Source organism: Garra rufa, chromosome 1, assembly GCF_049309525.1.
Source record: "Garra rufa chromosome 1, GarRuf1.0, whole genome shotgun sequence".
NCBI classification, from domain to species: domain Eukaryota; kingdom Metazoa; phylum Chordata; class Actinopteri; order Cypriniformes; family Cyprinidae; genus Garra; species Garra rufa.
In genome coordinates, this window is record NC_133361.1 from 21,510,752 (window position 1) to 21,534,289 (window position 23,538).

General features: G+C 34.0%; 2 protein-coding genes across 3 annotated transcripts in view; both read left to right on the top strand.

Annotated features, from left to right (window-relative positions):
* Window positions 1-2,309: 2,309 nt before the first annotated feature.
* Window positions 2,310-7,860, top strand: antkmt (adenine nucleotide translocase lysine methyltransferase). Of its 2 annotated transcripts, XM_073848717.1 has the most exons (7): window positions 2,310-2,640; window positions 4,105-4,169; window positions 4,868-5,031; window positions 5,112-5,216; window positions 5,392-5,532; window positions 7,193-7,243; window positions 7,373-7,860. In XM_073848717.1, exons 3-7 carry the CDS (start codon window positions 4,870-4,872, stop codon window positions 7,562-7,564), a joined length of 651 nt encoding a protein of 216 aa, XP_073704818.1. In that variant the 5' UTR covers window positions 2,310-2,640; window positions 4,105-4,169; window positions 4,868-4,869; the 3' UTR covers window positions 7,565-7,860. The 2 variants fall into 2 exon arrangements, with proteins under 2 accessions (XP_073704818.1, XP_073704824.1); XM_073848723.1 differs by having other exon boundaries at window positions 2,310-4,169.
* A 2,337-nt stretch (window positions 7,861-10,197) lies between these two features.
* Window positions 10,198-23,538, top strand: part of xpo6 (exportin 6) — a 33,612-nt gene continuing 20,271 nt past the window's right edge. Inside the window, exons 1-6 of the mRNA XM_073848733.1 lie at window positions 10,198-10,643; window positions 13,060-13,150; window positions 17,127-17,239; window positions 20,367-20,564; window positions 20,643-20,802; window positions 20,922-20,999. Coding sequence (XP_073704834.1) covers window positions 10,641-10,643; window positions 13,060-13,150; window positions 17,127-17,239; window positions 20,367-20,564; window positions 20,643-20,802; window positions 20,922-20,999 — 643 coding nt within the window. The 5' untranslated portion in view covers window positions 10,198-10,640. The remainder of the gene's footprint in view (window positions 10,644-13,059; window positions 13,151-17,126; window positions 17,240-20,366; window positions 20,565-20,642; window positions 20,803-20,921; window positions 21,000-23,538) is intronic.

A 23,538-nucleotide genomic window follows, 5' to 3' on the forward strand; every position in this document is an offset into this window, starting at 1 on the left:
CGATCGATCGGAGCACCACTAATTCTTATGTATGGTATGATGTATTAAATATTTAAATGTTTACTTTTTATATTTTTTGCTCATTCACAAGAGCTTATAATGTGCATGTAAATACTGTAAACAATTTTTTTAATGCAAACACCCACAAATATGTGTATGTTTTGGCATGTTTATCAAGGCACATTACTCAAATGCAACTCAAATAATAAGCATATCAGTGCATCTCACTGTTGCATACTATAATAAGCTAGATAGCGTAATAAAATCAACTAAAAACAGCTTTTAGAATTACTTTTACTATAGAGTGTTTTCTCAGTGTGTCATCAGTTAGCCATATTAGCCACACTGACCATAAACAATGCCACTGAACTGAATAAAACTTGCATATTTTGCTAATTATCGCTACTGAAAATGATCAGTTATTGTCATGTTTTGGGCTGTATACTAATCGGCTGGACCGGGAAAAAACATTTGGAGTACTATAGACTGCTAAAAGTTATAACAAATCAAGGAGAAGAGTGCAATAAACTGTCTGAGGAACAAAAAGCAATTGTGGTTGGTCAAATGAGCCAGGATTTCCAGGGCAAAAATCTTGACAACATTCGTATCTGTTCTTATCATTTCTGGTAAGGTAGGTGAAATATTAGGCTAATATCTTAATACTACTTGTATGTATTTTTACCACCTGTTAAGTTTCCACACGTTTAGTCAGCGGTTTAAACAGCATAAATTAGCATTACAATGTATTAGTACATTAACTGTTGTTTACATCCGAGTATGGCCGATATGACCGTGTATCGTAAGTGTTGAACAATTGAAAAAGCTGAATAAAATGAATGTGTGTGGTGAAATCACACGTCTCAAATCACCTCTATATTTCTGATGAACAGATGTCTGAACATCTGATTGCATTTATTTGTTGAATTTCGGGCTACATCTAAACATGAATCTATGATTTGACCCTCACGAAAGCAGATGTGTGCTGGATGAAAGAAACAGTCGATCATTCTCTCCACAAGTGTAGAAACGTTTCTTATATAGCATGCTTCACTTAGCAAAACAATTTTCTCACAATATTTCATGCTACATGAATAAGATTGAAGAGTTTATTTCATATGTTGACAAATATGAATTGTTATTTTGCCGTTACTGTTTGAAGTATTGATTTGTATGGTGTTCAGTTTGAAATAAAAATAAAGTCTAGCCAGCTGTGACTCCTCAGCCGCTCAGTGTCTTTATAAGAGCGCCATCATCTGGACAGATGGAATAATTATTTCACTTATTATAATTTTTGGGCTCAGTTAAATATGTGACCCTAGACCACAAAACCAGTCTTCAGTGGCACGGGTATATTTGAAGCAATAGCATTGTATGAGTCAAAATGATCGATTTTCTTTTTTTTTTTTTTATGCCAAGAATCATTATTTCTTAAGATAGTGAAGATATTTTGTAAATTTACTCCCGTAAATATATTAAAAAAAATGTTTTATTTATTTTTATATTAAAGTAGTTCACTTTCAGAACAAAAATTTACAGATAAAGTACTCACTCCCTTGTCATCTAAGATGTTCATGTCTTTCTTTCTTCAGTCGCAAGGAAAACATTTCAGGATTTCTCTCCATGGACTTCTATGGTGGCCACGAGTTTGAACTTCCAAAATGCAGCCTCAAATGGCTCTAAATGATCACAGCTGAGGGAAAAGGGTCTTATCTAACAAACTGATTGGTTCTAAAAAAAAAAAATTAAAATTTGTCTACTTTTTAACCTCAAATGCTCATCTTGTCTAGCTCTGTGTGTACTCTGTGTAAAGATTAAAAAGTATATCAATTGTAAATGTTTTTAGAAAATAACCAGTCGATTCACTAGATAAGACCCTTCTTCCTCGGCTGGGATCGTTTAGAGCCCTTTGAAGCTGCATTTAAACTGCATTTTGGAAGTTCAAACTCTGGGGCACCATAGAGGTCCATTATATGGAGAGAAATCCTGAAATGTTTTCCTCAGAAAACATAATTTCTTTACGAATGAAGAAAGAAAGACATGAACATCTTGGATGAAAAGGGGGTGAGTGAATTATCTGTAAATTTTTGTTCTGAAAGTGAACTCCTCCTTTAATAACATTGCTAAGATCTTAATTTGGACAACTTTAAAGGCGATTTTCTCATATATATATATATATATATATATATATATATATATATATATATATATATATATATATATATATATATATATATATTTGCAATATACATCAATGGATAATTATTGAGCTTTCAGATGATGTATAAATCTCGATTTAAAAAAAAGACGCCTATGTGACTCAGACAAACAGTAAAACAGTCAAGAAATTTCATAATAGCAAGATTTGTAATTTATTATGACGCTTTGTTAAAAGTACTGCTACAAATAAAAAGTAAATTCTTTCAATTTCTGAAGTGCAACCCAAAACACAAACAAACAAATAGTCCATAATTACATCACGTTGGCAGAGAGATGAGTTACATTTTTTAACCCGTATGACACTTTAATTTTGTATAAATATGCTTTTAGTCGCGTGACCTTTATTTTGAAATATCTCAAACAGGAAGTTGTCGTCCTGCGCTCTGTTTAGCTGTAGAAATGTTCATACCGCTCTCAGTAAAGGTTAGTTGGTTGTTTGTACGAAGGTTGTGTGTATTTTTGTAGTATCTCTCTCTTTAAAAAAAAAAACCCAATGCGTTTAACATGTTCAGTGCATGACTTTGTGACTCTTCTTTCTGTGTTATAACTATTTAGTAAACTTATTGAGCTCCAGAGATGTGAATGCTTCTTTAATGTTAGGAACTCGTTCTTTTGCACAGACACTTATCATAATGGACCTTTTAGCCGTAATAGATATAGAAAAAGTAAACTACTTTACCATTTGGTTTTAATGTACAACTGAGAAGACATGCCAATAAAATGCATGTCAATAAAATAGCATTACTGGAAATTATTCTGTTGGTGTCAAAGATGTAAATGCACCCAGGTGTAACATAGCTAAAAGTGCATTATGGCCACATTGTATCATGGCAGCACATTAAATACAATCTGTAAGTGTTTGTTAGAAGTATATTATGACTTAATTTTGAGCGAACAGCATTTTTTCATGAAGGTGTTTTCACCTTTTTTCATGATCAACCCTGGTAAATAAGTTGCCGAATTCCCTTTTCTCCTGTGTTAAAACATTAAACTGTGCAAACCAGGGTAAGTTCACCAAATAAGCCAGGCTTATTTCATTTTGTCTGACTTATTTTGAACCAAATCAACATGCAATAAGGCAGACTAACTGAAATAAACCGGGCTTATTTGGTAAATGTAAAAGAACTCGATTCTGGGTCACTGCAGTTTTCTTTCTCTGTCGTGTGGATCAGCAACAAGCGCTTGGAATAGACAACAACACACCAGCTGAATTAACAAGTGGTTTATTGTTCTCTACTAAAGAAGATGGGGCAGTCCTATCTTTTATACAGCACCCTTACAAACCTTCAAGTGGGCGGGGGTTCACATATCATTTAAGAAAATACTTCTACATATGGGAGGGAAAAATACAGATAGTTCTGAGCAGTTATAAGGAAGTGAACAATCTCTAGGAACAGAGTGCAGCCGCACCGAACTGGTTTCCTGCCTGACAGATGACCCTGAGAAGGCAGACACCACAAAAACAACTATTCGACACACAGAACCATATCATCACACTCTTAACTGAAATACCCTGTAAAACATAAGGCAACTACCAAATAGGAAAAGAAATTGCATTGCAAAAACACATTAATTCTTATAGTAAACTTGTACTAGTTGTGCTGATAGTGGCACAATATTTGTCTCTGATATTGTTACAGCATTGGTCATCAAGTTGAGTGATACCAGCAACACACACACCCCATCTGTAGGACTCTTTGTCATGAACTAACAATGTAACGACACATATCTAGAAGAACTGAGCAGCCAAATGGTTCAGGTCCTCCTTGTTCCTCTAAAATAAATCATGAATGATTTAATTTCTGCATTTAAATACCCTTGAAAAAAGCAATTTAACTCAAAAAGTCAACTAAATTGAAGTGAATTTCTTTGCCCTGCTACCCTCAGGTCCAAGCCTGTAGCTTAGACCACTAAGCCACTTTTCAGGAAACAGGTAGCGACCCAGTATTCAGGTATGTGTGCAATATGTAAATGTGTAACACATAGGCCTGGTTTCACAGACAAGGCTTAAACTAAACCAGGATTAGGCCATGACTCAGTTAGGACATGTAAGACATTTTTATAAACATGCTTCCGAAAAAATCAGTACAGGTTTCTTTCAGTTGAAACAGCTCAGACTTTTTCAGCTGTTTTAGTCTGGGACTAGACTTAAGCCTTGTCTGTGGAACCGGCGATTAATGCTTGTTTCTTATTAACTTTGGTGCCTATTTTGTTCAAGCAAGTCATACTTTCTCACAAAATATGGTGCGTTTTGTAGCCTTTTGCTTTCAACATCTGTTTGTAAGATGAAGATGTCAATTATTATCCTTTAATTATCAGGAAAAAAACTGGCATAAAGACATAATTTCTGTCATCAAGTGAGCCCGATTACAGCAATTTGTTCAATTCTCAGCCAATTTTCACATGCATGAATGATTCTGAAGAAATATTATCATGATTTCCTACTATTACTACTACATCATTCTTCAAATCTTCATTCTTATCTTGTGAAAAAACTATGTGATGTTAAGATTTATTGATATTTCTGAACTCAGCATCATCAAAGTCGGTAATATTAGGCCTTTTTGCACTTGTAGAAGTTTTAGGGCTGTGTAAAAATAAAATATGATGTATAAAATATAATATGGTAATACAGTTCTTATTTCTGTAGCTATGGAAGATGACATACAAGAGGAAGTCCTTTCGCAGTTCAAAGAGAGGCGACTGGGCGGCTGGCAGATCCTGCAGCTGACGGCGGGCACAGGTTTGGCGGTCTATGCCGTCTGGGCAGGAATCCTCATGCCAGGGTTTCGCAGAGTGCCTCTTAAATTACAGGTGAGATTTGAGGAGTGTGTCTAACTTAATTCTGGTCATGAGGAGTGATTTATCAGCGTATAACTGCTGCTGTGTTCCAGGTGCCTTATATGCCAGCGAGCAGAACTCAAGTGAAAAATGTTATGAGTCTCCTGAAAGGCCGATCTGGAGGCATCGCTGACCTGGGCTCAGGCGATGGCAGGATTGTGAGTGATCCTCTTACTTTTTCATTCTTTAATTATTTGTAGAAAGTCTCTAATGCTCACCTATTGACATGAGTCATCTTGAGTTTCATCACTTTACTTTGCATTTAAAATAAAGGACCTGAAATTTTTTGAACAGTATTGAACATGCTTATGTGTTTGTTTTAATCGTGTGCAGGTGTTAGAAGCGCATCGTCATGGTTTTTCTCCAGCAGTTGGTTATGAGCTCAATCCCTGGCTTGTTCGGCTTGCAAATTTTCACGCATGGAGAGCTGGACAACACAGCAGTGTTTCATATCGGCGAGAAGATTTGTGGAAGGTATTGTAAACATCTAAACACTCAAAATATATTAAAGGATACAGTATTTCACCAAAGTGAGTACACCCCTCACATTTCAGCAACCATTTTAGTATATCTTCTCAAGGGAAAATACTATAGAAATAAAAGTAGTAGTCAATGTGCAGCTTGTATAGCAGTATAGATTTACTGTCCTCTGAAAATAATTCAACAAACAGCCATTATTGTCAAAACAGCTGGCAACAAAAGTGAGTACACCCTAAGTGAAAACAGCAGTATGTTGTTTAACCATGCAAAGCCACATGTCCTGTTCATCATGTTTATGTTTTTGTCTGCTTGCCAGGACCATACAAACTTGTGTATCATGTATTAGGGCAGTTAAAATTTAGTTCTTTAAGTACAATTCTCTCATACTGACCACTGGATGTTCAACATGGCATCTCATGGCAAAGAACTCTCTGAGGATCTGAGAATTAAATTATTGCTCTCCACAAAGATGGCCAAGGCTATTAGAGGTTCAGTAACACCCTGAAACCGAGTTACACTACAGTGGTCAGGGTCGTACAAAGTTGAGCACTCGTTCTGTGCGTCAGGTGCAGAACCTGGCTTCAAAAAAACAGATGCATGAGTGCTGCCAGCATTGCTTTAAAGGTTGCAGAAGTAAAAGGTCAGCTTGTCAGTGCTCAGACCATACGCCTCACCTTCAACAAGTCAATTTGCATAGGCGTCGTCCCAGAAGGAAGCCTCATCTGAAGCTGGCTCACAAGAAAGCCTGCAAACAGTTTGCTGAAGACAACCAAGAGCATGAATTACTGGAAGACCATGTCCTGTGGTCTGATGAAACTATAAGATAAACTTGTTTGGCTCAGATGGTGTCCAGCATGTGTGGTGATGCCCTGGTGAGGAGTACCAAGAAAATTGTGTGTTGCCTACAGTCAAGCATTGTGCTGGTAGCATCATGGACTGGGGCTTCATGAGTGCTGCTGGTACTGGGGAGCTGCAGTTCATTGAGGGAAACATGGATTCCATTATGTACTGTACATTCTGAAGCAGAACATGATGCCTTCCCTTCAGAAACTAGAATGTTTTCCAACATGATAACGACCCCAAACACACCACCAAGTTGGCAACTGCCTTGCTGAGGAAGCTGAAGGTGAAGCTGATGGGGTGGCCAAGTATGTCTCCAGACCTGAACCCTATTAAGCACCTGTGGGGCATTCTCAAGCGTAAGGTGGAAAAGCACCATGTGTCTAATGTCCAGCAGCTTTGTGATGAGTGGAAAAGGATCCCAGCAACAACCTGCGCAGCTCTGGTCAATTTCATGCCCAGGATGATTAAGGCAGTTACTTTCAGGAGACAATAAATCTATACTGCTATACAAGCTGCACATTGACTACTCTAAAATATATCCAAGTTTCATTTATTTAGTATTGTCCCTTGAGAAGATATACTAAAATGCTTGCTGAAATGTAAGGGGTGAGACTTTTTTTAAAAAACATTAAAAGTCGTAACAAAAACTTTTTACTTTTGACTAGTGTATATATAAAACATATTAAATTTACAACATCATTTATTATCTTACACTATCCTAAAACTCTCATTCAAATTCTCATTTCTCATACAGAAGCAAGATATGATTGATACACAATATTGTGCATAATTGTGTTTTTGCTTGTTCCAGGTTGATCTTTCAACGTATAAAAATGTCACAGTATTTCTAGCCCCTAGTGTGGTAAGTACCACAGTAAATCCTAAATCGTTTAATAAGATTTAGAATGAATGCAATCAAAGATTAGTCAATCAGTTCATGCATTGTTATCATATTGTTGAGTCCTCATATACTGTGTATTGTGTTTTTCAGTTAAGTCTATTACAAAAGAAGTTACTGGCTGAGCTGCCAGAAGACGCTTTGATTGTGGCGGGACGCTTTCCGTTTCCTGATTGGACGGCGTGTGATGTAAAGGGTGAAGGTGTTGACAGAGTGTGGGCATATCACATACAAGAACTGAGACATCGCTACCAGTCACAAGATACACATGAGAAAACCAGCTGAGAAACATTTTAAACCTGTGTTTCCTTAACATTTTATGTTCATTTTATCCGGTTTTATGGAAATGCACAGAATGTTTTTAAAAAGAATTAAGCTATTAATTGATCTTTTTAATTGTGCTTTCATTCTTAAATTAAACAAAACATAAAATGTCAAAAACAAAGCTGCTATCTGTGGGTGTTCCTTAAAGGGTTCGAACTCATGGATCACTTCCTGTTTTCTTGCTGTGACCTAGATAGTGTTATGTGTACAACATTTCTCTTTTACAGAAAAAAGGAAATAAACCTCATTTATTGTGAGTCATCTTTACTGAATGTGTTTTTTTTGCGAAAAGGGCATGTTTGTAAATGTGTTTGCCACTCGGCCCAACGTGCTTGAGTTGATGGGTTGCATAATGTGAAGCTGTTGAGCAAACCACATTAAACAACCAGAAGCAAGAGTATTGCAAGCTCTTCCCTTTCATCTTCAGAAATGACAGACTGATTCTCACAGTTTATGAGGAACAACTACATGCAGAAACAAAAAGTAACAACACTTTTGTGTCTGAGCTTTTGTGCTGGTTTTTACAAAGCAGAGTGGCAGATGTGATGCAGCCATGTACAATAAATTTTATTGTTAGGAAATCAGACGCACTCCAATTAAAATAAACAATATTTTGTTAAATATTCAAAAATCACAAATATTCGAAAACAAACTGTGCAAGTCGTTGGAAAGGCAGCAAAACAATTTCTGTCAACTCTAAATGTCAAAATAGATTGAAGATAAATAATAAATACACAACAGTACAGTTCTAATAGAAACTAAATGATTTTTGAAAAATAAATAAAATACATAATTGTAATAATTTTGAGAATGTGGGTCCCTCTCACGAAAATCGTAATATTTGGGGGTCCGTGGCATCTGAAAAACTGAAAGCCTCTGGTTTGACGGATGCATATGTGTGTAATAATGAGGCAATAATGGCACAAAGTGCGTACTGTACTCGACAAGTGTCTTGTTGCGGCCGGTTTCATCCGGCCCGAGATTAAGATTTCACTTCCGGTAGTTTAATAGGTAGAGTACATTGGTTGTCAAAAACAACTAGTAACTAGCTCCTTATTACAGTTTACTGCAAAGCACAAATTTATTTTCATCATAGGGGGCGCTTGACGGATCAAAACACCGAATCCTCTATTGAGCCGCATTCAAATCTCAAGTCGTTTTATATCTTATTGGAGACATTTGTATACTATAAAGTATAATCATTTAAGTCAAATTATTGGGAATATACATTCCTGACAGGCAAATGGAAATTCTCCATCGGAAACCTCTATAAAATGATTTACAAATCAAACCTGGTTAGTAACCACAAACAACTGTGATTGGTGCATTCTGAACAGCGGTGAGAAAAGTAACAATTAACACGTGACGTCTAAAGCGAAAGCAAAATGGAACTGTTTTGAAATACCCATTTTAAAATTATTTATAAATCGTGCTGTAGTAAAGATTTAGCACGTTTCAGTAGCTTTTTGGAATAATTTGTTAAAAATAATTAAATTGAATAAAATCGTACACATAAATACCTAAGTGTACTGAAAGTTATGCTTATTTATGCTTATATATTATACATGCACTACCAGTCAAACGTTTTTGAATAGTAAGATTTCTTATGTTTTCTAAAGAAGTCTCTTCTGCTCACTAAGCCTGCATTTATTTGATCCAAAGTACAGCAAAAACAGCACAATTGTGAAATACGTTTTACTATTTAAAATATCGGCTTTCTATTCGAATATATTTTTAAATGTAGTTTATTTCTGTGATCAAATCTACATTTTCAACAAAATTACTTCAGTGTCACATGAAAAAAAAAATTATATATATTACAAACGATATCTATTTCAAATAAATGCTGTTCTTCTGAACTTTATATGCATCAAAGAAACCTGAAATTCTAAAACATAAAGTAAACTGAAAAACATAATATTAATAAGGAATGTTTTTTTAAGCAGCAAATTAGAATATAATGGTTTCTGAGGGATCATGTGACTGGAGTAATAGTGCTAAGAATTCAGATTTGAAATCACAGCAAGAAAGTGCATTTTAAAATATATTCAAATAGAAAGCAGTTATTTCAAATAGTAAAAATATTCATAATGTTACTGTGTTTTTGCTGTACAATGGATCAAACAAACGCAGGCTTGGTGAGCAGAAGAGACTTCTTTAAAATATATATTTTACTGTTCAAATACTTTTGACTGGTAGTGTATATTATTTTTTTTACAAGAGGTATTACGATCGTGACAATATGAACAACATTCGCTGCCAGACAAAAAAGTTAAATAAATTGTGTAGTTGTAGTGTTTTTATTTAATTTATTTATTATGTATTTATAAAACATAAGAAATCTTCTTGTACATGGAATTTTCGTAATAAAATAGAAAATTCCATAATGTTTTTTTTTAAAAGCTCCCCAATTAAAAATCATCGCCTAATTATTATTTAGACAGATCGCCCCTGACCAATCAGAGACAACGTCTGTTTTCTAAGCCCCGCCCACTAAAGTAAACCATTTGTTTATACTGCTTGCCTTTCTACCCGCTCGCATTTCTACTTCTATGAGGAAGATGTCACTTCCGTTAGTTTAATGGGCAGAGGAGAGGAAGCTACGAGAGGCCTGCACGGAAAGAGCGATCCCACCAACCCAAGGAGTGGCTCTGTCAGTCTTCTGGGGGCTCAAATTAAAGCACCGAGTCCCGTACAGCGCTAGCACCGCCCGCGACGTAAACAATAGAGTTCCGGCATATTTTTAACACCGCTGTTTTGTTGCTCGTCTCTCTGTTTCGCAGTAGTTTTATGCGGTTTGTCGCCGCGTATCCGGGCAGCGTCAGTTCCAGTCTCGTTACCTTCAAGCTCGCGTTAGATCAACAATAATAACAAGTGTCCCGGAGCCCGAACCCGGGGTCCACCGGGCGTGTAGGGAACAGTGATGCGAAACTTAGTTGCTTCCAGAAGGTGAAATACAAAGGCCCCAGAGGAAGCATGAGCGAGCAGAACCAGATTCATCTCATATTATAGCCGCATAAAAGCTCAGAGCCCGGGCATGGTGAGTCAAAATTAATGCATGTGCGTGTGTAACACACTCACAATCTATTTAACCCATATATATGTTTATTTCTTAATGCAAATACGTTAACTTTCTATATGTGCACTAATACCTGACGGCTGCAATGCTTTTGAAGCATCTGTGCTTCTTTATTTGCTTTTAATGATCATATTGCATTATGCTAGAAGCATTGATTTAATTTAAGCAGGTCAAACACTTTGGTTTAAGTGTGTGTTACTGTAATATGATGTATGAGGACTGTTAGGACTGACAGATAGCAGTTGTAGATCTTTCAGATGTGAAAGAAAGCAAATCAAATGCAAATATTTCTGTCATTAAGGAATGATATCAGGTGATATTCACACAAATGAAGCAGAGCAGATCTTCTGCATGTCTATGTAACGGTGTCCTCTTAAGTTCCTGACAGTCTGAACGGTATGAGGAAATCAAAGGCATTCTGCTCATGTGACGTCACACTGGCAGTGTGGAGCAACATGCGACGTGTCGTGACTCATACAAAGAATTCAGAACCCTGAGCATCTTCATCTTCATCAGCCCACTTCCTGTGTTCATCTTCAAACCTTTTACTCTTTTCTGTGAACATTCACCTTTTTGTCTGTATTTTGAGTGTGACAGTGCACTGAGAAAAAGGGAACTGTGTCAGAAGGCGGCAATATGATGCATTATGCATAGTTTTTAATGGTTAATAAATAAAAATAATAAGAGAAATTAAAGAAAAAGAATAAGGCAACATGGTGCATAGCGCGTATCAGTTAAGCGTTAATTAAAAAACTAATTAATTAATTTCTCATCCTCATGTCATTTCAAACCTTAATGACTTTCTTTTGTGGAACACACACACACAAAAAGATATTTTGAAGAATTTCTCCGCCGTTTTTGACAGATGTGTCTTGCAGAAGAAAATCTTACAGGTCTGGAATGATGTGAGGGTAAAAAATTATGCAAAAATATCACTGATAGAGCATGTACATAGGTAAAAGACGAAACAGAGTTTAAGCAAAAAAAAAAAAAAAAAATACGTTTTTAAAAAATGTAAAAAGTTTAGTTTTATTGCATTTTTGTTTTTCTGAGCAAAAATAGATATGCATTTTCCCCTAATTTACAGAAGACACTTACTAAAATGTCATAGTGTAACAGTCTTGTCAGGCGTATTTACAACAAAAATCCATTTATGACAGATTAAAAGACAAATTACTTTCACACCAAATAGTAATTAGTTGTAATTTTACATTATTAGAAATCTTATGTTTTGCCCATTTGTCAGTAAGAATTGTTTTATTCATTAAAACACAATAAAATGTATTGTCCCTTATTTTTTATATGTTTAAATGTCAGAATAAGCCTGTTGTTTGAATTGTTAAATAATGTGTTACACTGAATGCCAAGGTAACATTATTTCAACCTAATTTTAACATTTTATTCTCCGAAAACTCATTCGAAACCATAAAAGTAGGCACTTACATTTAATGTGCTTTCAATGGACATAAAATCACATTTGTGAATTTCTTTTGACATGGACGTCTTAACGTCTTTGACCCACATCTCGGACGTCTGTTTGATGTATGTGTTTACATCTGGAAGGCGTATTTTGTTTTAGAATGTTTGCTCATCTGCAATACATCCCTAGGACGTTTCCTGGTAGATGTCTTTGATTTAGAATGCATGTAAAACTGACATCTTAAAGATGTTTATCGGATGTGATCTTTAATAAACATCTTGTAGATGTATGTCTGCTATCTGGATAGTTTATATTTATTATATTATGAATCAATAATGGCAAACCTTCTTTTAAACATGCAGATAACATTTATTTTAAGCAAGATATCTAAGCATTTCAGCCTTTAGGTATTAGGTATAGGCCGATATTTTGAACCGATATTAATGGCTGGTGTAAAAATTAAAATTAATGTCAAAAATAAGAGTAACAAAAGCTCTGACAAAAACGTTCTTTAAATGCTTTTGAATTATTTTATCGGCAAAACGGTTTTATTGGCAAATTGATAATTGGTTAACCCCTCTTAAAAAGGTCTTAAATTGGAGCAGAAACTCAGCTTCATAAATTCATTGCATTAAATGTTGCTTACGCTGTGAAAAAGCGAACTGTAAAACAATACAGTAGCAGTATCTGTGCTGTTTATTCATGCTACAATGCATGCTTGAATCCTTAAATCAGTTGTGAAAACATTTTCGGGATATATTGTTGGTCTAAAGCACAGTAGATTCACATTTTTGAGTATCTGTGGCTCTGTATGCCAAATTTGCAGTTCGTAAATGCGACAAAGTTGTCTTTGCTGCATTGCATGGCTGCTTTAAAAGTTCAGATTGAAATGCCTTATCTTGTCATATCTCATCTTTCTCTTCCCTTCCCCCCCTCATCTGTCTCTCTGTGCTGCAGGCGTCAGAGGAGTCCTCCTTACGGGCCCTGGAGAGTCTTATGACAGAGTTTTTCCACAGCTGCACCACAAATGACCGCAAGAGAGAGATTGGTGAGCATATGCCTAACACTGGACTTTACACAGTTATTATGGCTTAATTTGCAGAGTCATCCTTTGTTCAGGTATAATCTGAATAGGCCGCTACATTATGTCCGTTTCGTATCATGAGATTTCTTGATGCACAAGGTCGCCCTGTATTCACTTCAATGGTCCCTATTCAGTATTTATCAAATTGTTAGGAGCAGTGTACTAATAGGAGTAGTGTGCATGCTGTTAAAGGGATAGTTCACCCAAAAATGAAAACTCTGTCATTAATTACTCACCTTGATGCCGTTCCAAACCCCGTAAGACCCTCATTCATCTTTGGAACATATTTAAGAAATTTTTGACGAAATCCGAGAACTTTCTGACCCTGCACAGAAAGCAACGTAACTACCACGTTTCTTGTTGTTTACATTCTTGTTTTGTTCCCCGTGCCCTGTTTACATTCAGAGAAAAGCAGAAGAGAAGAATTGTTGAGTTAAGTTACGTTAGTTTTTTGTGCAACTAAAAGTGTTCTCTTAGCTTCATAAAAAATACAATTAAACCACTGATGTCACATGGATTACTTTATCAATATTCTTGGTACCATTCTGGATGTTAAACGTGGTAGGACCCTTGTGGGTCAGAAAGCTCTCGGAGTTCATCAAAAATATCTTAATTTAAGTTCAGAAGACGAATAAAGTTCTTAGGGGTTTAAAACAACATGAGGGTGAGCAAATAATGACAATTTTCATTTTTGGGTGAACTATTCCTTTACGTAACTGTAAATTAGGGCTGTGCAATATATCGAACGATATTGTGAGGCGCGTTTAGTCAATGAAGCCGGTGCTTTGATTAGTAGTAAATCTCCATCACGTGCGTTCCGCTCAGGTTCCGCTGGAGCGGCAATTGATACACAGAGACGTAAATCTCTGACAAGCTACGCCATATCGAGCTTAATATCGCATTTACTACTAATCAAAGCACCGGCTTCATTGACTAAACGCGCCTCACAATATCGTTCAATATATTGCACAGCCCTACTGTAAATGCAGTGACAAATGAAGTCTGATAAAGCTGGTCTGTGTGTTGCACCTACAGCTCTGCAGATACTTCTGTAAACCCAGTGTTAGAAACAAGCAGCTGACATTTATTTTAAACAAGATATCGAAGCATTTTAGCCTGCAGGGTTTCTACAGTTAAGAGTTAAGGGTTTCTAAAAAAGTAGGGGTCGACCGATATGTAATTTTCAGGGCTGTTACCGATTATTACAGACCAAGTAGATCGATAACCGATATTTTGAACTGATATTTATGTCTGATATAAAAATAAAAGTTAATATCGAACTAAAGAATAAGAAAAGCTTATGCCGATACCAAATATTACAGGTCGAGTAGACCGATAACCGATATTTTGAACTGATATTTATGTCTGATGTAAAAAATAAAAATTATCGAACTTAAGAATAAGAAAAGCTTATGCCGATACCGATTGTTACAGAAAAAGTAGACCGATAACCAATGTTTTTAACCGATATTTATGTCTGATGTAAAAATAAAGAATGAATATCGAACTTTAGAATAAAAACTTATGCTGATACCAATTATTACAGATCAAGTAGACCGATAACCGATATTTTGAGCCGGTGTATGTATGTATGTGTGTATGTACGTGTGTGTGTGTGTGTGTGTATATATATATATATATATATATATATATATATATATATATATATATATATATATATATATATATATATACATATATGTGTGTGTGTCTGGTGGAAGTTAAAATGAATGTCAAAATTAAGAATAAGAGCTTATGCCGATACCGCTTTTTACAGAAAAAGTAGACTGATAACTGATATTTTGAACCAATATTTATAACTGGTGTAAAAAATGAAAGTTAATGTCAAGAATAAGAAGAGTTCTGACAAAAAATCTCTTTAAATGCTTTATTTTATTGGCAAATCGTTTTTTGTAAATGATCGATAACTATAAAAATACTTAATATCGGTGCCGATAATCGGCCGGCCCCTATTAAAAAGATCTGAAATGTGAGCAGAAACTCTCAAATTCATTAAATCATTGCATAAAATGTTGCATGCACTGCAAAAGGTAAATCATTCTTAGTGTTTTTTCTCCAATAAAACATCCTTAAATCAAAATACATTTACATGAGATACAAAATGAAGATGCAAAGTGTTGTTTTCTGAGAAATTAAAAAATTAAGTGATTTATGCTTAAAACAAGAACAAACATCTGTCAGTGGGGAATGATAACTTGTTTCTCTTTGAATTAAAGATTGTTTTTTCTAACTTTGAAGCATTGCTAATACAAGACATTTACATTCGGAGGCCATATTGACATTGTTTTACACTCAATTCCTTAAATCTTTTTTAGTCTTTAAATGGTCTTAAAAAGTCTTTACATTTATTTCATGTCATAAAACCTGTGGTGATTGCATAAGTCTTAAAGGCACAGCAGAACAAATATGGCCTTTTTATTTAAGGATTAGGGACAGACAGGAAGGTATTGTTTGTTCTATGGCAAATTGCTCTTCTGATACAAGTCACTTTAGATAAAAAAAAAACAAAAAAACATGCTAAATTCTAATGATAAACTAAATTGACTGTTATGGACCATCAATGCTTTTAATACTTACAAGAAAACTGCTAATAAAAATATATTGCCATGCGACCCCTTTAAGGTGAGGAATGTGTCTAATAACTGTTATATTTTGTGGGTGGAGACCACATTCATGACATTTAAGCCGTGTCTCTCGAGTTTCATAAAATCCTTGGTATTCAGTTTGTTTGAGAGCATTTGGCCCAAGATTTACTCTAAATCCTGCGTCAAAACATAGTGCTTTGAAACTCAGGACTTGTAGCTCAATACATGATCAGTGTACACTTCTCAGCAGTGACGTATATGGAAAAAGTAAACCTTTCTTTAATTGGTGAAATGCTCGGCTATGTGTATCAGACCCAGAATACGTCACGTATTGCACCAGGAATATTCCGTTTGTAATTTTATTGTAATTTTACAGTTCACCCATATATAAAGACAGAGTTTGACCTTTTGAAATCATGGCTTGATGTATCATAATTTTTACTTTAAACTTATAAACTTTTACTTGTAACTTATAAACTTATAAATTTAGTCCATAATGCAATAAAAAATTATTTAAAATGAGGATTTAGTAAAATAGTTTCCGAACCCAATATGAAGTGTGAATGAGATTTAAAAAAAAATTTTTTTTACAGAAGCTGTTGAAGTGGAAGTTAGCTGTACTTGTCGTGTCCTCTTACAGCCATTTATCACACTATTTCACACCATGTTTTCAGCAAAACCATGTTAAAAACTATTGAGCTGTGGTTCAGTTTCTCAGTTCCTATTTATCACTAGAGTTGATCTGTGTTTTAAAATGTTGTCAAAACAAAAATCTGCCCTACCTCATGTCATTGTTAAGAGTTCAGTCCCTAGAAAAGATGGTACGCATATTGATTTTAAAAAGGCAGTTACTGTAAGTGGATTTAGGTCTGGTGTCTGTAAAATGAACTGTTAAAAGAACTGTTAAAGGTCTTATTAACAAACATTGTCTTTGAACTTTCCTGGTTTTTGAAATGCTCATCTGTGTAGGTGTGCAACAAACCAGTGTTTTCTTTTTTATGCAAATATGCAAAACTTTGTGTACAAACTGTTCACTGGCTTGTCATGAAATTAGAAATGAAGAGCTCCAGTTGTGGGAACAGCCTTCATTTATACTTAACTGAAGTTTCTTATGCATCTGTTTGAAATTAACTTGTAGATGCCCTTGTCATTGTGTTGCTTGATGTGTTTATCAGAGTTTGTGTTTGAGTTGGATTTTAAAGGCAACAGGCCACACAAATAATCATTTTAATGACTTCCAATGTTTGGTATGTTTCAATTAGGATGTTCAACATGGATGTTTTTACCCCCCTAAATATGTTTTTATGACAGTTTTGTTATGTTGTGTATTGCAGAAGAGCTGCTGAACAGTTTTGCGGGTCAGCCTGGCTCATGGAGGCACTGCCTCTACTTCCTCTCCAACAGCAGAAATGAATACGTCATGATGTACAGCCTTACTGTTTTTGAGGTAAAATCAACCCTTTGATTAATTTTTTTTCTGTAAATTAATTTCATGAAAACTGGCAAGATTATGTTCAGGTCATATGATACCAGTCAAAACAATTTATAAATGTTCATTAAAAAAAAAGACTCTTAAGCTCACCAGGGCTGCGTTTATTGAATATAAATTATACCATAAAAATAGTAATATTGTCACATATTTAAAATAACAGTTTTCTATTGAAATAGATTTTAAAATGTAATTTATTTCCTGTGATGCAAAGCAGAATTTCAACATCATTACTCCAGTCTTCAGTGTCACATGATCCTTCAGAAATCATTCTACTATGCTGATTTGATGCTCAAGAAACATTTATCGTCAATGTTGAAAACAGTTGAGCTGCTTTATATTATTGTGGCAACCATGATATTTTTTAGGTTTATTTGCTGAATTCAATGCAAATGCAAAAAACACACCTTAAAAGTACAAAATAGGCTTGATTTTCTTTATGCAAAATTTAACCTTTGTTTTTCTTTTTTCCTTCTTTTTTTTTGAGTGAAACATGACTTGGAGGTGTTTGTGTGAATCATATATTAAAATATGTGACCCTGGACCACAAAACCTGAATTAATCAGCTTTCCATTGATGTATGGTTTGCTCTGATGGGACAATATTTGGCAGAGATACAACTATTTGAAAATTGAATCTGAGGGTGCAAAAAAAATCTAAATATTTAGAAAATCATCTTTAAAGTTGTCCAAATTAACTTCTTAGAAATGCATATTACTATTCAAAAAATTTGTTTTGATATTTACGGTAGGAAATTTACAATTGTACAAATCAACCCTTTGATTTATTATTTTCTGTAAATTAATTTAATTAAAACTGGCAAGATTATATTCAAGTCATACGATACCATTCAAAACGATTTTTTCCTAAGCTCGCCAGGGCTGCGTTTGTTGAAAAAATAAATCCAATTAAAATGGTAATATTGTGAAATATTATTACAATTTGAAAAAACTGTTTTCTATTGAAACATAATTTAAAATGTAATATATTCCTGTGATGCAAAGCTGAATTTCAGCATCATTTCTCCAGTCTTCAGTGTCACATGGTCCTTCAGAAATCTTTCTAATATTCTGATTTGATTCTCAAGAAACATTTATTATCAATGTTGAAAACAGTTGAGCTGCTTCATATTACTGTGGTAACATGATTTTTTTTTTAGGTTTCAGAAAGAACAGGTTTAAGAACAGAAAGTTAAAAAGAACAGAAGTTTGAGGCAAAAGTCATAGTTAATGGTTTGTTAACAGTGAGAATTGGACCTTTAAATAAAGTGTGACCAAAATCTCACCACAAAATCAAAAGAAAAAAATTGCCTGTAGATTTTTTTTGAATAAAACATATTATTTGTATGACTAGTAAGAATATTGATCCCCTGAATTCCCATTATCACTGTATTAAATTACTTCATGGTAATGTTTATTTTGTTGTACTTAATGTATTTTTAATCTGATTTTAATTAAAAATAAATAAAGGTTTCCATAGAGGATGGTTTTTGTTACTATAGTGTAATAGTGAGAGTTTTAAGAGTATTTTTATGCAGTTTTCAAGGGGGAATTGGCATTAAAATAATGTCAGCATGCAAATAAACACACCTTAATGGTACAAAAATAGGCTTGATTTTCTTTATGCAAAATATAACCTTGGTCTCTTTTGATTTTGTTTCTAAAGTGAAACATGACTTGGTGTTTGTGTGAATCACCCTAAAATACATTAAAATATGTGACCCTGGACCACAAAACCAGTCACAAGGGAATTTTAATCATATAAATGCTGAAAAAAGGCATACCATTGATGTATGGTTTGTTCGGATGGGACAATATTTGGCCAAGATACAGCTTTTTGAAAATCTGGAATCTGAGGGTGCAAAAAAATCTAAATATTGAGAAAATCACCTTTAAAGTTTTGAAGAAGTAAAGTCTGAATGAAGTTCTTAGCAATGCATTTACTAATCAAAAAATAAGTTTTGATATATTTACATTAGGAAATGTATAAAATGTCTTAATGGAACATGATCTTTACTTTAAGGATAACTATTGCCAAAATGCAACCTGGGCTGTTTTTTTTACTGTAAATGAGACAAACATATATCTAAAAGCATAATTACGACAAACGAGCCGTTTTTGAGATTGAGCGTGATTTTGTTTTGTTTTCAATGGCCGGTGAATGGGAGTACTAGGGGCATAAACTTGAGCGCATCAAAATCGATATTTTTACAACACACCATGAAACTTTGCTCGAAGTATCGCCTGGGTCTCTACACATGAACTCGAGCATTGAGAACATTGTTTGTGTACACACAGTTTACTAAAAAGAGGTTTTGAACAACTCACTTTCACTGTTTGAGTTTCCGCTCGCGGCCGTCTCGCCAGTCAAGAAGTGTCGATCTCCGAATGCGAATGAATGGACTCCATAGGACGAAATATTAGGCTTATATGAGGCTCTATTTACAACTAGAAGGTTAATATTGTTTTTCACTTGCGACAAAACAACGAATTAGCCGTGCATTTATATGGAAATATGCTTTAGGAGCTATCCATCATCGCATTCGGAGATCGACACTTCTTGACTGGCAAGACGGCCGCGAGCGGAAACTCAAACAGTGAAAGTGAGTTGTTCAAAACCTTTCTTTTTAGTAAACTGTGTGTACACAAACAATGTTCTCAATGCTCAAGTTCATGTGTAGAGACCCAGGTGATACTTCGAGCAAAGTTTCATGGTGTGTCGAGCCTTATATCGATTTTGATGCGCTCAAATTTATGCCCCTAGTACTCCCATTCACCGGCCATTGACCACAAAACGAAATCACGGTCAATCTCAAAAACGGCTCGTTTGTCGTAATTATGCTTTTAGATTTAAGTTTGTCTCGTTTACAGTAGAAAAAAAACAGCCCAGGTTGCATTTTGGCAATAGTTATCCTTTAATATCCTAATAATTTTGGTAATAAAAAAATCCATAATTTTGACCCACACAATGTATTTTTGGCTATTGCTACAAATATACCAGTCCAGGGTCACCAATATGAACTCAGGCATCCCTAACTGTGTTTCAGATATGAGAAATGACAATAAATATCTGTCTCTCTGTGCAGAATCTTGTGAACAAGATGTGGGTTGGTGTGGCGAGTGAAGACAAAGCAGAACTTCGTAGCTGTTTGCCCAAGCTTCTGCTATCCCAGCATGCACTGCTGCCTTTCTTTATCAGAAACAAGCTGTGCAAAGTCATCGTGGACATCGGACGCCAGGACTGGCCGATGTTCTACCATGACTTCTTCAGCAACACCTTACAGGTAACTCTCATTCTTTACTATGCACTGATTAAATCACGTTGAAGTGAACTGACTCCATCTTTGTGGTTTGTGTTGTAGTTAGTGCAGTCACCGTCTCTAGCGCCGCTGGGTTTAGTTCTGCTCAAGATGACCTCAGAGGAGCTGGTCTGTCCCAGAGAAGACTTGAGCGTCGCTCGTAAAGAGGAGCTGAAGAAACTCCTGCTGGATCAGATCCCCACCGTACTGAACCTTCTGACTGGTGAGATGCTCATAACTGGTTCATTCAGAGGATCTAACTAGTTTTTAAACACTGGAAAATGTGTATGTGATCCGATTGGGCTTGCAGTTTTATTTTAAATGACTCCATGTTCATCGCAGGTATTCTGGAGACAGTATGGGACAAACACAGTGTTACAGTCACCACTCCCCCTCCATCCCCCACGTCTAGAGAGTCAGGTGAGCCTCTAATTTGACCCTTTTAACACTGGTATGTTTATTGAAAGGCAAGTGCTACATCAGTGGTACCAGCTAGTGCTAATATGGGTTGTTTAGAGGCTGATATGAACTAGAATGTAATGTGGTGGATGGTTGATAGTTGGTCTGCAACAACAAATTGGTAAAATCAATATAAATTGATAATAGGGAAAGTTGACAGTGATGTCATTTTACAGAAGTAAGAAAAAATATTTTATATTATTTTTGAGAGAAAAAAAGCTTGTTTGTTTGCAAATGCTTTGATAGCTTTTGCTTTTTTTGCCACTATGTAACATACTTGTGTATTTTTTTTTTGTAATAGCCTGAGCAATTTAATAGTATTATTTAAAATGTAAAATTTATTTTATTAAAAAAAATGTAAAAATATTATTTTTTAATATTAAAATAATAATAATAATAATAATGGTGAATACATATAAATAAAATTACATGGTAATAAATAATTAAATAATTATTATTTATTAATGATTATTAATAATTAACCCTCTGGGCCTCCTCATTAAGGGTGTCACACTTGGCTCCCTCGCGGTCAAAAGTGACCGAAGCCTTAAAAAGTAACTTTTTTTTTTCTTCAGGAAAATCAATTAAATATATTTTTGTTCAATAATATTTTATAATTATTATTTAGAATTTTGAGCATTTTTTATGAATCTATGCAATATTTATACAGTTTTAATGAGCAATTTTTTCCCAGTAGAATTATATTTTATATTATATTTAATTAATTATGTATTTATTATTTTTCAATAAATACAACATTTCACATTAAAATAGAGTAAAAGCATTTAAAATCCATTTTTTTAAAGTGAAAATTGCACCATCTAGTGGCATAAAAAATAAAAACTTGTGTAATGCCATGTAAACTCCTGTGTCTCCCTATATACATATATACAGGGGCTTTGGGATTCCTATTGTTTTTTTTCTTTTTACTGTTTCTTCATTTTATTAGGCTTTGCATTTAGAAATATATTCAGACATTCTAAAAGATAAATTTTGGCAAGGTTTAGATATTTTTTTGATTGGATAAATATCAGGTTTTGCATTTTTCTGCTTATTTCTGTGTTTCTGTGTGTGTGTCTGTGTGTGTGTGTGTGCGCGCGTGTGTGTGCGTGTGTGTGTCAGTTCTGTACTTTTGTTATTTTAGAGTGTCAGTCCTTGCTTGCTGAACACTTCTTTTCAGCACAGTTGCTCATTTGTAGCTTGTATTACCAAAAGATTATCTGAATTATCACATTTTTTCGTATTTCCCATTCATTTCCTATGTCGGTCATTTCTGACCGCGAAGGAGCCAAGTGTGACAATTTTTTTTTTTGACCCTTTAACATATCCGAATCATGTCACTGATTTTTTTTTTGTACTCACATAGCTAATGCAACAAAAGTCACCAAGCGTCATCTCATTCTGATGAAGCTACGATTTTTAAAAATTCAAAACATAAAATTTTTCGGTCAAAAATGACCGAAGAGGCCCAGAGGGTTAAATCTAAATAAATAAATAAATAATAATAATACTTCAATAAATTAGATTTAAGACTGAGCTATTAACAAGGGATTTAACAATCAGCTGGATTATTGAAACTAATAAAAAAAATTAATGGAACCCTAGATAATAGTTTTTAATCTTTTTTATGATAATTGTTGAAATTGATTTTTTTTTTTTATTGTTATTATATTGTTTTTTTGTTACTTTATTTTATTTATGTTGTACATCATAATTAAGTAAATCATTTATTATAGTGTAAAAAAATATAAAAATATAAATTTCTAATATTGGAAAAAGACAATTATAGAAATAATGATGAATATATACGTGTATATATAAGATAATTTAAAAGTAATAATTCAATATTAATTATTGAATTAGAAATTATTACAAATTAAGTAGTAATAGTACTTTCAGTAAAATGAGAAGCACATATTTAGCTATTGACAAGTAATTCAACAACCAATTTAATTGTTATTGAAAATAATATCATAAACTGAACCCTGGCTAATGTAGGTTTGAATCATATTTATGTATGATCATTTTTTAATTTAAATTTTTTTTTTTTTACCTTTTTATTGTCGTGTTGTTTTATTTGTTACTTTATTATATTTATGTTGTATATCAATTGAATAGCTAATTTAAGTGTAAAAAATATAAAAAATATTAATTTCTAATGTTGTAAAAAGACAATTATAAAAATAATTAATATATATACTAGAAAAAAATTGTAGTTATTATTAATTAAATTAGAATTAAAATAATAATAATAATTTCAGTAAAATGAGAAAACCACAGATTTAGCTATTGACAATTTAACAATGAATTTAATTATTGAATCTAATTTAATCAATTAATTGAACCCTAGCGAATATAGTTCTGAATCCTATTATAATTTATGAGCATTGTTGAAATTGTTACTTTTTTTAAATCGACTTTTTATTGCTATTTATGTTGCTTTATTATATTATTTATGTGTATATGTGTCCATATGTAAGTTGGTATATATTTTAATTAT

Excerpts from the sequence above, each read along its gene's own strand:
- antkmt (XM_073848723.1), top strand. The coding sequence starts at position 4,870 with ATGGAAGATGACATACAAGAGGAAGTCCTTTCGCAGTTCAAAGAGAGG. Across the intron at positions 5,032-5,111 it reads GAGTGCCTCTTAAATTACAG|GTGCCTTATATGCCAGCGAG; the intron begins GTGAGATTTGAG and ends GCTGTGTTCCAG. Across the intron at positions 5,217-5,391 it reads GCTCAGGCGATGGCAGGATT|GTGTTAGAAGCGCATCGTCA; the intron begins GTGAGTGATCCT and ends AATCGTGTGCAG.